Source organism: Mauremys reevesii, linkage group 2, assembly GCF_016161935.1.
Source record: "Mauremys reevesii isolate NIE-2019 linkage group 2, ASM1616193v1, whole genome shotgun sequence".
Lineage (NCBI taxonomy): Eukaryota > Metazoa > Chordata > Testudines > Geoemydidae > Mauremys > Mauremys reevesii.
Window position 1 is genome coordinate 55,186,393 of NC_052624.1, and position 13,389 is coordinate 55,199,781.

At 39.0% G+C, this 13,389-nt stretch overlaps 1 protein-coding gene across 10 annotated transcripts in view; it reads right to left on the reverse strand.

The window, feature by feature from the left end:
• CRPPA (CDP-L-ribitol pyrophosphorylase A) overlaps positions 1-13,389 on the reverse strand; it is a 179,609-nt gene that overhangs the window by 41,185 nt on the left and 125,035 nt on the right. For 2 of the 10 annotated variants that reach the window (XM_039524442.1, XM_039524449.1), the window contains one exon: positions 8,938-9,023. The exons of the other annotated variants lie outside the window; for them this stretch is intronic. Coding sequence is in view for 1 of the 2 variants with exons in the window: in XM_039524449.1 (XP_039380383.1) it covers positions 8,964-9,023 (60 nt within the window). In the remaining variant the exon portion in view is untranslated. Of the gene's footprint in view, positions 1-8,937; positions 9,024-13,389 lie in introns of those variants that run through there. 10 annotated transcript variants of the gene reach the window in all.

The window sequence follows — 13,389 nt, forward strand, 5'->3', positions numbered from 1 at the left end:
GCCTTTCCGGGGATCAAATGACACATTTGGATCATTACAGAATGGAAATTTCTTGGGATTGTTGGAGCTTGTGGCTCAGTTTGACCCATTTTTAGCAGGCCATATCTCACAATATGGGAATGCTGGCAAAGGTAACCCATCATACTTATCTAAGAAAATATGTGATGAACTCATTGGTCTAATGAGTGACAAAGTTCGTTCAGCTATTGTGGATAAAATAAGTACTGCTGGGTACTTCAGTTTATCTGTCGACTCTACAACTGATCTTTCACATATTGATCAATTGAGTATTGTACTAAGATATGTCTCCCCTCAGATGGAAAACCAGTTGAACGATTTAGAACATTCCTCGATTTGAAAAGCCACACTGGTGAAGAAATGGCAAATCAAGTACTGCATTATCTGTGCCAAGTTTGCAAAATAGATTTCTCAAAGTGCAGAAGTCAATCTTATGCCAACGCTGCCAACATGTCAGGGCGTTATCAAGGAATGCAGAAGCTTTTAGAACAGAACAAATATGCCCTATTCATACCATGTGCTGCACACTCTCCCAATCTTGTTGGCTGCAGTGCTGTTGATTGTTGTCCGGTGGCAGTAAGATTTTTCTCAACAGTCCTGTTACTTTATACATTTTTCTCTGCCTCAACACACTGATGGGCAGTTTTTAAAACATATTTGGGCAATGATCGTGTGTTGAAATCTCTTTCTAATACTCGCTGGGAGGCACATGCAGTGGCAACAAGTGCAATTCTGGAGTCCTACTCTAAGACTGTGGATGCATTAGAAAGTATAGCTAAAGACCAATCACAAAACGGAGAAACTATATGAGAGGCAGAAAACATTGCAAACAAGATGCAAGAACTAGCGTTTGTATTCATGTTGACCATGTGGAATGAAATTTTACAACACTTTTACCACACAAGTCAAGTTCTCCAAGAAAAAGTATTGGATTTGAAAACGTGCAGATCACTGTCAATCATTAGCAGACGACTTACACACTTTGACGAATTATTTCAAAAGATCTGAAGACATATCAAAAGATATCTTGCCTGATACTAACTACAAAGAAGCCCAGTCCCGCTAGTGAATCAGGAAAAAACAAGTAAATGATAGCAGTGCAGTAGAAACAGCATTGAATCCTAGAGACAAATTTCGGGTATCTACTTATTATGCTATAATTTATACACTTGAAGCTTATATGAAGAGGAGAAGTGAAGTGTACAAAGAAGTATCAAGTAGATTTTCTTTTCTAAATTATATGGACTTATCTGACAAACAATATTCACAAGGTTCCCAAAAGCTAGTTGACTCATACCCTGTTGACTTGAACATGAATCTCTGTGGAGAAGTACGGCAGTTCCACTGTTATATGCACGCAAAGTTTAATGAAACAGGAAAAATGAAATGCAGTCACACTGATCTTCATGACACAATATTGAAAGACGGAATACAATGTGTATTTCCAAATGTAGAGATCACACTACACATTTTTCTAACATTGATGATTACTAACTGCTCCGCAGAATGCACTTTTTCTCAGCTGAAAAGAATAAAAACCCCTCAGAGAACAACAATGTGTCAGGACAGACTTGATTCACTTTCCCTATTGTGTATGAAAGTAGACATGTTTCATCAGGTCAGCTTTGATAAACTTATCCAGAATTTTGCAATCAGAAAATCTAGAAAGAAGCTATTTTAATTTCAGCATACATGTAAGTTTTGTGTCATTTCAAAAAATAAAATTTTATTTTATGGTATAGTACTGTTTTTATTTTGAATTACATGGGGGGGACACCATAATCTTTTCAGTGCTTAGGGCCTCTAAAGGTCTTAATCCGGTCCTGCCTAGGAGGGAGACACCACTGGTCTTGGAGGTGGGACTACATAGCTCCCTCTGCCAATGCTGGTGCCTGGGTGGGGAGGAGAAACAAAATGGTGGAAGGGGGCTGCTGGGTCATGTCACCCAGACCAGCCACAGAATCCCACCCATTCAAGGGCATTCACACAGGATCAGATCTGGGTGGGCCTGGGTGCTAATTGGGTGGCCATCCTACTTTGAGCAAGCGCAAAATCCTTGCTCCCCACTAGCCCCACTAATTGGCATCCCTGCAGTGGAGGAGAATGCAGGATCTCAATAAAAACAATTAACAGTTCCTAGAATTCAAGTGAAGTGTCTGATGGCTTGAAAAAAGCATTTCAGTGTTTGAAAGCAGGCGCGAGAGAGAGACACCCTGTAATCTATGAACCAGGTTAGTCTGGCTCAAAAATGAATTTCAGTGAGAAAACAATTTTTGTTGTGGCCCACCCTTTACAGGTCCTTTCTGATGCTTTCACTTTTTAGTAAAGTTTTTCTCCCCTTGTTTTTGTACATGAGAAATATCACATCCTGGCTTCCTTGTCTTCCTGGAGGACTCTGACAATCTCTAGTGATCTCTGGCATCATTAGAAACTAATTTCAGTTACATGCCTAGTAGCCCGGTTGAGTAGCCCAATGGGATCTAGGAGCAGTAAGGAGCAATTCTGAGGTTGCTCCTAAGCTGCAATTAAGTGGTTCATCTTTATTGATATTGTTAATTTCTTAATATTTCAACATTGTAACGTGCAGAATAATCCTAGCTGAAAAGTGAGAGGGGGTTCATTTGTAGGTTAGTCTGGCTCAAAAATGAATTTCAGTGAGAAAACAATTTTTGTTGTGGCCCACCCTTTACAGGTCCTTTTTGATGCTTTCACTTTTTAGTAAAGTTTTTCTCCCCTTGTTTTTGTACATGAGAAATATCACATCCTGGCTTCCTTGTCTTCCTGGAGGACTCTGACAATCTCTAGTGATCTCTGGCATCATTAGAAACTAATTTCAGTTACATGCCTAGTAGCCCGGTTGAGTAGCCCAATGGGATCTAGGAGCAGTAAGGAGCAATTCTGAGGTTGCTCCTAAGCTGCAATTAAGTGGTTCATCTTTATTGATATTGTTAATTTCTTAATATTTCAACATTGTAACGTGCAGAATAATCCTAGCTGAAAAGTGAGAGGGGGTTCATTTGTAGAACATCAATGTATCATATTTCTTCCGTAAAATGCACATTCCAAGTCCACAATAACCCTCTATATGTATGTGCATGCACAAGCATGCATGGGAATGTCTTGTGTCGATATAAAAATTAGAAACTTGGGCAATACATTTATAATTATCACCAGGATAAAACCAGGCTCTGTTGCTTGCTACTGTAATTATATTAATGAAAGCACTGCTGAATGATGAAGAAATATGATATTTATGCTCGAGGGATTAAAAATCACCATTCATTTACAGTCTAGCAGTTAAGAAATCCAGTCTTTTACCACAGATAATAGAGTTACTAAAATATATTTTAAATATAGGTAAAACAATGCCTCAGTAAGTTAGACTGACTATATTCAAACGTGTCCACAAGGTTCAATCCTCAGAAACTTCAAATCTCATTTTAAAATCATGTCTTTAATCTTACTTTGCTCAGTATATCCCCAGAGTGCATATTAAAAAGGAGGCCAATTTTATTACAGCCAAATGGGAATTCAGATGCTTTAGATGTTCTAGAAAGATGAGTAAAAATGTGACTGGTGTTTTAATCTATATTTATGAACTTGTTGATATAGAGTTTCCAAAATCTGCCAGTGAGGTTGTATCGACATAGGTTAGGCAGAATTCGATGTATATGGTTGAGGAAAATTATGTGGGGAGGATGAGACAATGGATAGGTTCAGGCTGTTATTTAATGGCAGCAGACATTGAGAGTCAAAAAGTTAAAGCTTTATAACTCTTAAAACAAACTGCGAGCATCAAATACCAAAATAAATGAAGTAAACATCCTTAAATCAAACCCTAATAAGTTCTTAAGCAGCATTTTTCTTACTTTTACTATCTGCAAATTTTGATTATTACCAATGGAAATATTTTTCCATTCGTTTGTGTGGGCATGGTGAAATCGTCATTTACCCATAAAGACCTAATCCTTCCAAGCTTACTCTTGGATAAGAGAGCCAAAATGGACACAGAAACCCAGTGTGGATATAGAGAAACATGACCATCTTTCCAACACTTAGTGGTAAAGTTATGGGGAAGGGTCAGCAGTTAACTGAGCAACTTCCTCTAGAATTATGATAATTAATTTCACTTTAGGTTTACTTTTAAAGCCTTAAAAACAAGCATGGAGAAGTACTGTTTATTCAGATTACATTAAAAAAAACTATGTTAAAGAACAATAGATTTGCAAAGCCTAACATCAAAAGTTGGGAAATGTCAGAATTAAGACTGCCCATACAACCTTAATTCAGCCCCCTTGTGCACTTGCACTATGATACAGTCTCCAAATACATGTTCACCTACTTTTTTTCCCCTCACTAGGATCCTAGCTTCATTCAGTGAACGGGTAGTTTATTCACTATTTCTTTTTATTCACATTCAATGTATGGCCCAGACCTTTATCCAAACCTTGCACTGAATACAAAATTACTCATTTCCCCGTGGGTGTTTCTCTGTTGCTCTCCCCATAGCTTCTGAGCACTTCACAAACATTAATGAATGTATCCTCAAAACAATCCAGTGACATTAAGTTTTACATTTTACAGCTGGGGAACTGAGATACACAGAGATTTAGGCCAAAATAATCAAAAGTGTTCACTAATTTTGGACACCAACTGGTAACACTTAGAATCTGATTTTTCAAAGTACTTACCATTTTCATCAAACTTTTATCTGTTCTAAATACAATGCTAACTGACTTCACTTGCAGTTAGAGAGATCATAGATTATTAGGGTTGGAAGGGAACTCAGGAGATCATCTAGCCCAACCCCCCTGCTCAAAGCAGGACCAATCCCCAAATGGCCCCCTCAAGGATTGAACTCACAAGCCTGGGTTTAGCAGGCCAATGCACAAACCACTGAGCTGTGAGGTAATAACTTTAATTAGACCACTTTTTGTTGGTGAGAGAGACTAGCTTTTAAACTTTTACAGAGCTCTTCTTCAGGTCAGTTACAGTTGTGAGTGCTCAATACTCCTGCAAAAAAGATTCCAGGTGTCTCACAGTGGGCACCCAGAAAATCAGGAACATACAATTAGTGGCAAAGGTGAACATTTTGGGTTAAGTGACTTGCCCAGCATCACATAGGAACCTGGCAGAGGAAGGAAAAAATCCAGTTCTCCAGGGCAACATTCAAGTCTCTTAACCATGAGACAATTCTCCCTCTTCCTGCAATCTCCTGTCTTATTCTCTACACACCTTGCAGCTTTTACCACAAATAAAGCCGGGATCCTACAGACAATAGCCTCCTTTACTACACAGCCTTGATTCATCCCCAGAGCACTGTCCATCCTTTGCACTCAATGAACCAGACGCCCTGTGCACTTATCGAGTCCCCTCCAAAGCTGGCTCCTGCCCCGCACCATCTCCTAAAACGCCTATCCAGCACCCTCTCTTCCTTACCCCTCTGCATTTAAATCAGGTTGCTACCTCCTCCTTGCTTCCTTCTGGGGCATCAGCAGGGGGAACACCCAGTATACAGGAGAGTCAGACTCAATGTATTCCGTTCCTGTGCCTGGTGTCACAATGGCCCCTCATCAGTTGGGAGGAGTAATTGCAGGGGAAGTTCTGCTAAGCCCTCCAAAAATGTGCTGGAGCTTGCTGGCTTGCTTTGCAGGGATGACATACACGCAATCTGGTCACACATAGGAGCTGAGAGAGGGCGAAGCATGCTTAGTGCAGACAGAATCTTTGGATTATAACTGCAGTGTTAAACTCTACCAAGTTTCTACTGAGCATGTATGAACTGTGATTTTTAAGAGGCTCATAACTCATAACAAATTTGGGTGAATATTCATAGGGCGGGGGAAAGACAATGCGTTTTCCCCTAATCTTGCTTTTGGAAATGGCCGGGTTTTTTTTTTTCTTGAAACTTTCAAAAAAAAAAAAAGTTCAGCCTGAGGCAGGCAACTTGCATCATCACAAATTCCAGTCTAGAAAGTTAAAGTCTGGCAAAGTTATAAGCTACTGACAACAGGAAAGTGTCAAGCAACTTTAATTTTAGGTGATGCTAACAGCTCCACCTATCAGGCTAGATTTGGACTTTGGCCAGATTGACTCCCATTGACTGCAAAGGCGCTGTATTTCATCCTTTGTGTCTAGTCCTGTCTAAGGAGTGGTAGCTTCGCTGCCACAGGAGGAGCCCAGGGAAGAATTTGTGACTCAGTAAGGTACAGCTGGTTTTTACAGGCTGCAGTTTACTTCCTGTCTTGGGTCAGTTCAGCTGGCCATTTATTTGTGGGAAAGGGAGCTACAGGGGTGCAAACAAAGCTCCATTCACTCCCTGCCCCTCTCCAACCCCTTCCTGTCCTCCTGCTCACGTAGGGTGGTCGTGGCACCGTGGACTCTATTCTCCCTCTACACCTGGACTCTATTAGGATAGACAGGTGCAGAGGACTAAGTACCCTTCTTCCATGTGGGCTGCAGAGGCCTAGGTTATAATCTTGCCTTTAAAGGGTATAAAATAATAATAGAAGAATTGAATTCTGTTCAGCTCTCATGAAAATAAAAAAATAGGGCAAAACAAAAATACCTGTTAAGTCAGTATAAAAAGCCACCCAAGTAGCCATTGAATAGAAGCACATTGTGTACTACAGGGAATTCTACTGTCATCTGCCTGAAGCTACACAGATGAGAACATTCCTTTCTTATGTGTAGTACCACTTTAATATCTCTCTATAATATTCTTCCTATTCTATCTTCTAAAAGGAATAGTTTATTGATGTGTTATGGTCAGTCAGCTTCACAAGTATCTATGAAGGTCTTCTGGGGCTTTTTTGCAGTAGAACCTAATATTATTTAGTAGACAAAAATATCTTCACAACCAGTGAAGGAACATAATACTACATGCATGCAAAGAAGTAATTCTTCCACTGTACTCTGCACTGATTAGATCTCAACTAGAGTATTGTGTCCAGTCCTGAGCGTCATATTTCAGGAAAGATGTGGACAAATTGGAGAAAGTCCAGAGAAGAGGAACAAAAATGATTAAAGCTCTAGAAATGACTTGTGAGGGAAAATTGAAAGAATTGGGTTTGTTTAGTCTGGAGAAGAGAAGACTGAGGGGGAACACACATTTTTAAAGTACATAAATGATTGTTACAAGGAGGAGGGAGAAAAAGTTGTTCTTTTTAACCTCTGAGGATAGGACAAGAAGCAATGGACTTAAATTGCAGCCAGGGAGATTTAGGTTGGACAGTAGAAAAAACTTCCTGTCAGGGTGGTTAAGCACTGGAATAAATTGTGTACCCAGGTTGTGGAATCTCCATCACTGGAGATTTTTTAAGAGCAGGTTAGACAAACACCTGTCAGGAATGGTCTAGATAATACTTAGTCCTGCCTTGAGTGGAGGGGACTGGACTAAGTGACCTCTCAAGGTTCCTTCCAGTCTTACAATTCTGTGATTCTGTCAAGTCTGTCCAGCTATGCCCTTTTTATCTTGCAAATTCCGAGTCACCTCCATAACTGTTGGCATATTTTGTCACTGTTTAATAAATAATTATAATCATGATATCAGTCCATTGTGGCATATGGTTTCCAATGTGAATAGAAGAAAGTAGGACATTCTTTATCACAGGCACTCTGGAATTAATGCCCTACAGAAATACACTTAAGCACACATCTAACCACTTTTAGAAAAAGTTGCAAGGATGCATTTTTCTCAGATCATCTCAAATTATTAGACTTCCAGCTGGCTTAGCTGAAAGTTGTTTGTAGCACAGTGTTAACTCTGATATTAAGATTGCCATTATCTCCATGTAACCTGCATAAGAGGTATCCAGATACTATAGTTATGTAAATGTATAATGGGTTCACAGTGTTCTTCTGTTTATACACCTCATTGGCCGATGCTGGAACCACCCTCTTTGTCGGATTTGCTGCTTTTACAGATCCAGACTAACACGGCTACCCCTCTGATACCTTCTTTGAAAAGGATGATTATGGGGTTGGAACAATGCTCTAGTACTTTTTCCTTAGGTATAATGCTGTTCTGAATCCAAACCTTACCCTGTCTCTGCCTGCAATGTGGGAGAGTTATTCAAACTACTCCTATACTTCCAGGTCTGTTCCAGCAGAACTCCCTCTATTTTGTTTTTTATTTCCCACTACACCTGCGGAATGCGCTGATCACAGAATGGTTCACAAATCCAATGAACATCTGGAGGAATGAATTAGTATTCTTGGAACAGCATGAAGAACATTCCTAAAAATATGAACTAGTATCCTGTAGATGGCTGGGACAGAGGACTGTACAGCAAATGGGAGACTCACTAGCAGGCACCATAAACATCTTTGTGTGTCTGAACTGATGAGTGTCACACTTAAAAAGGAACAAGTGGCCAATTAAATTACACACCTTATTAGGCACCATTCCAGGTGCTGGCGAGCCTCTTATTGTGCAGTAATATTTATTAAGACAAAAATGTATTTGCTGGATAGCAGGTGAAAGAGACCTAATTAGGAATAAAAACTGTTAACTCTGAATGGATATTTTTCTTCCTTTAATTGAATAAACGTCTACCAAAAAATAAAACTGAAATTCGGAGAAATAATACTGTTCAAAGAGAAGTAAGTGCCTTTCAGGAGTTGTATAGCATCAAAAATATATCAGATGCATTAGAACACCAAAACCACCAGTACTTTTTGTTATGTAATAAAAATATAACAAAAAGTACTGTAAGGAACAATCCTTCCCTGGGAAGGAGATGGAATGGATGGTCTATTAAGGTTTTTCCATCTCTGACTTGTGTGATTCAGTGTACAAGGAAGGAGGTTTGTCCATCACAGAACTATCAAAATCTGACTTTTATACAAATAGACAAAGTCAGGCTCTAACAAGACAGAATCTATTTAATATTCTCATAATAATAATAATAATAATAAGGTGGTGTCCACTGGTGGGATTATTTTTAGGAACAGATGCTATTGGTCCTCCAGAATGCCTCATCACTCCCCACTCGCCCACAGAGCTGAGGAAAAGGAAGAAATGCACCAGATCATCAGGCCTGTTTTTTTTAAAGATATCTAGAAACTAATTAATGGTGGCTGAATAATTTCTATTGAAATGCACTCTCTTCCATCACTGGGTTGAACAGATATAAGCTTTACATCATCTAAAATTTCACTAGAGATATATGAAAGTTAAGATGTAACACCTGCACATAAAATATTGTTCGCTAGCTATTGCAGAAGGTATCATCAATTAAACTATATCAGTTGTCTTCTTTTCCCAGGATATAACGACATCAATTACCCTTGATTCAACCATTAAATTCTGACATCAAGAAATGTTTAAGTACAGCATTTACACAAACATTTGGTATTTGATCACAAAGTAACAATGTGATTTAAATTAGCTTTATCATGAATTTCAATAAGTAAGTCTCTGACATAGCAAACATGTTTACTAAGCTCTAGAAACTCCCAAACAATACAAACGCACAATCAATACATTTTGGAACCGTCTGCACCAATCAGAAATCAACTTCTCCTTACAGAATTAGGAAACAAAGAGATTCAGAACGAGAGTTTCACATTAACTCTCTGTAACACATTTAATTTAAATGTTATTCCATCAAAACATACACTGGAATGTTACTTCATTGGGATGGGTATGAGGGGAGCAGAAGAAGTAGTTTAAATAGCAACAAATCTTTAATTGATTATAAAATTCATATTAAGTCTCCCAATGGAGAAATGGGAATTTTATTTTTAAATCACCATTTGGAGTGCCTTTATGAAGGACTTGTACATCCCTCTTGCAAACAGCAAAAATGCCTTTGCGAGGCCCAGGCTCGGCAAAGAAGACATTGAAGCAGTTAATTTTTAGGAGATATTTTAGAGTCCTTCCTCCACTGTATGTTTGATGTTTAGAGACTCTTAAATTAGTTCAGTTTCAAACAATACAACTTTTAAACCACTTAAGTCCCTAAAATATTTCAAATGTAAAGCAACTGAGCATTTCTATTTAGTTCAATAGTAGACTAACACCCTCATATCATCAGTTGTACTGGTTGTAATTACTTAAATGTGTTCATCAGAGTTATAGTTATCTTCATTAAAATTGAAGTTATTTTCAGTAAAATTAAAGGGTTTATTTGTTTCTAACTTGCACATGATGGTAATTAATCTACCAGAGCAATTACAATTACAAACTTCTGCATTGCTTTAGTATGTGCAAGGTATTACACAAGTAGAATGATCTGTGATGCAACAGAATCTCTTATTCTTTATCATCTTATTTGCCACTTCCCTATTCAGGGTGGGCAATATTTATAGCCTTTATCCAAAACTCATGATCATACAGAGGTATGCACATCGGTCTCCCTGAGATACTGAGTCTTTGGTCTCCCCGTTGCTCATCTTCCATCCACAATCGTTGCAAGAGACATCCTAATGATATGGCTCTCCCTCAACTTGTCTTCAATTGGAGCACATGCATTACATCCCATACAGCTTCTTTTTGTTTCCTATCACATTTGACCATCTCAACAACTTCATTTCTGTGGTGGAGAGCATACTTATTTCCCTCCATGTGACTGGCCAAGTCTCTGCTCCATATATTAAGGTGAGTCAAATTACAATTTTATATACTGAACCAGAATCTAAACTGTTTTATTTCTCTTGAAGCATGCTGGCTCTGAAAAATGAGCATTCTGAGAGACAGAAGCAACTCTGATAGAGGAATATATCCAAGGCTTGCAGGAAGGTTACTGGCAGTCAGGAGATGAGTCAGGTCAAGTTCTCAATCTGAAGGTTGCAACCAACCTGCTTCTCCCATTTTGCTAAATGGTAGGGAGGGACAAGCTAGATGGGAAAGGGGTTCTGGTCTGAATAAAAGGGTTTTGATATGAAAAAATTGAGAACCACTGCACCTAAGGCAAGTTAGCTGCTAGAAATCTTCCCTACTCCCTAAGCCAGGGTTCTCACTTTTTTTTCATATCAGACCCCTTTATTCAGATCAGAACCCTCCCTCCCATCTAGCTGGGACCTCCTTCCCCTATAGCAATATGGGAAAAACAGGTTGGTTGCAACCTCCAGGTTGCAAACCCATGCATTAGATTACGAAACGAGAACCTCTCACCCCCTTCACTAAACAGGTACCAGAAGGGAAGGGGGTGAATTTTGGCAACTGAAAGACCTTAAGTGGGAGGATAATCAGGTTACAGACTATTTTTGGAAGAAAGCAGTGGAGAATACTGACAAATAGCAACATCCAAAAGCTCAAACTCATGAACGTAAGTCTTCTTAAAACCAAAACTTTCATCTTTCTGGATCCAAATGAGGATGAAACTTCCTCTTGAGTACTATGCCCTCTCCTCTTGTCTCTCTCACACAAATCAGTACATGTACCAACAGCTGTGGGGGAGATAGAGGTGCCTAATGTGAAAGGTCAGTTGTTTCCTCCTCACCATACAGAAACTATAAAAGGTAATAAAAGGTTCTGGACAAATGGGATCCAGTTAGCAGACTCTTCTGTTCTCCTCTAGAGTACTGTCACTGAGGGCTTGTCTACACTTATAGTGCTGCTGTGGCACTTAATGAAGACTCTAGCACCACTGACAGGAGAGCGTCTCCCACTGCTGTAAGGCAATACACTCCACACTCTGGATTAGGTTAGATTTTCCACATCCCTAAGGGATGCAGTTATACCAACTTAAATCTATAGTGTAGACCCGGGATCAGTGATATAGGAGCCACTGATCTCCCTTGCAGAACAAGAGGCGGCACTGTTGCTACCTCCATCACTCTCTTCTGCTCCAAGAGGTGCCACTGCATTGGATGAGAAGGCACTACACATCAAATAAAACTAGTCCTCAAAACTTTTTCATTCGTCATAAATATGTGGAAGCTAATATAACTTTACAGTACACAGTTTAACACTATGAGTAAAATTTTCAAAGGAGTCGCTGTCCCATTTTCAAATGCGACAGGCCCTTAAGAGCATAAGTCCCATTGACCTTCAGCGAAACTTATGTCTTCACTACAAGCACTACAGCAGTACAGCTGCAATGATGCCATTGTAGCGCTGTAGTGTAGACACTTGCTACTGCAACAGAAAGGGTTTTTTCCATCACTATAGTAAATCCACCCCCTTGAGAGATGGTAGCTAGATCAATGGAAGAATTATTTTGTCAATCTACCAGTGTCTACACTGGGGCTTAGATCAGCCTAACCATCTCTCTCAGGGGTGTGATCTTTCCACATCTATGAGCAACATAGTTAGGTTGACCTACATTTTACATGTAAAGCAGGCCTTAGGCTCCTAAGTTGCTTCTGAAAATGGGACTTAGGTGCTTTTCAAAATTCTAACCTGTATCACTAATATGTCTGCTGCATTTTATGTTCTATAAATGTTTTGTGATTTTGGTACTTCATTATAAATAAACCTATTACTATCCATAGGTTTCATACAGTATTTACTATCATAAATTTAAGTTCCAAGAAGTCAAGGCACATTTAGCAGCATACACTGTGTGCATAGTCTTTACTTATATCCTTTGTCAGTAGATAGTAAGAACCATTTAAAATATTGTAGGTATTCTTACACTTCACCATGTCAATTACTAAAATAAATTCTTTTCTATGAAAATATGGTAGAGAAACACTTTTAGCCTTCATTTTAAAGAACGTTTATTTATTCTCCAGGAAAGACTGTATAACAATTTATATAAAAGAAAATGAAAAGGGAAAAATCACTTCTTTTTAAATGTCACAAAAGGTAATGTCATAAGAACATAAAGAATGTCCATACTGTCCATCTAGCACAGTATCCTGTCTTCCGACAGTGGCCAGCACCACATGCTTTAGAGGGAATAACAGAACAGGGCAATTATTGAATGATCCATTCTCTGTCATCCAGTCCCAGCTTTTGGACTGGATGACAGAGGATGCACCTCTCCTCTAGGAACTTATCTAATTCTTTTTAACCCATTTGTACTTTTGGCCTTCACAACATCCTCTGGCAAGAAGTTCCACAGGTTGATGGTATGCTGTTTGAAGAAATAATTCCTTCTGTTTGTTTTAAACCTGCTGCCTATTAATTTAATTGGGTGACCCTGGTTCTTGTGTTATGTGAAGGGGTAAATAACACTTCCCTATTCATCTTCTCAAACCATTCATGATTATATAGATCTCGATCAGACCCCTTATTAGTTGTTTCTTTTCTAAACTGAGCAATCCTGGTCTTTTTAATCTCCCCTCATATGGAAGCTGCTGTTCCATATGAACCCCTCATCATTTTTGTTGCCCTTCTCCATATGTTTTCCAATTCTAATATATCTCTTTTGAGATGGGGCAACCAGAACTGCATCACAATATTCAAGCGATGCATAC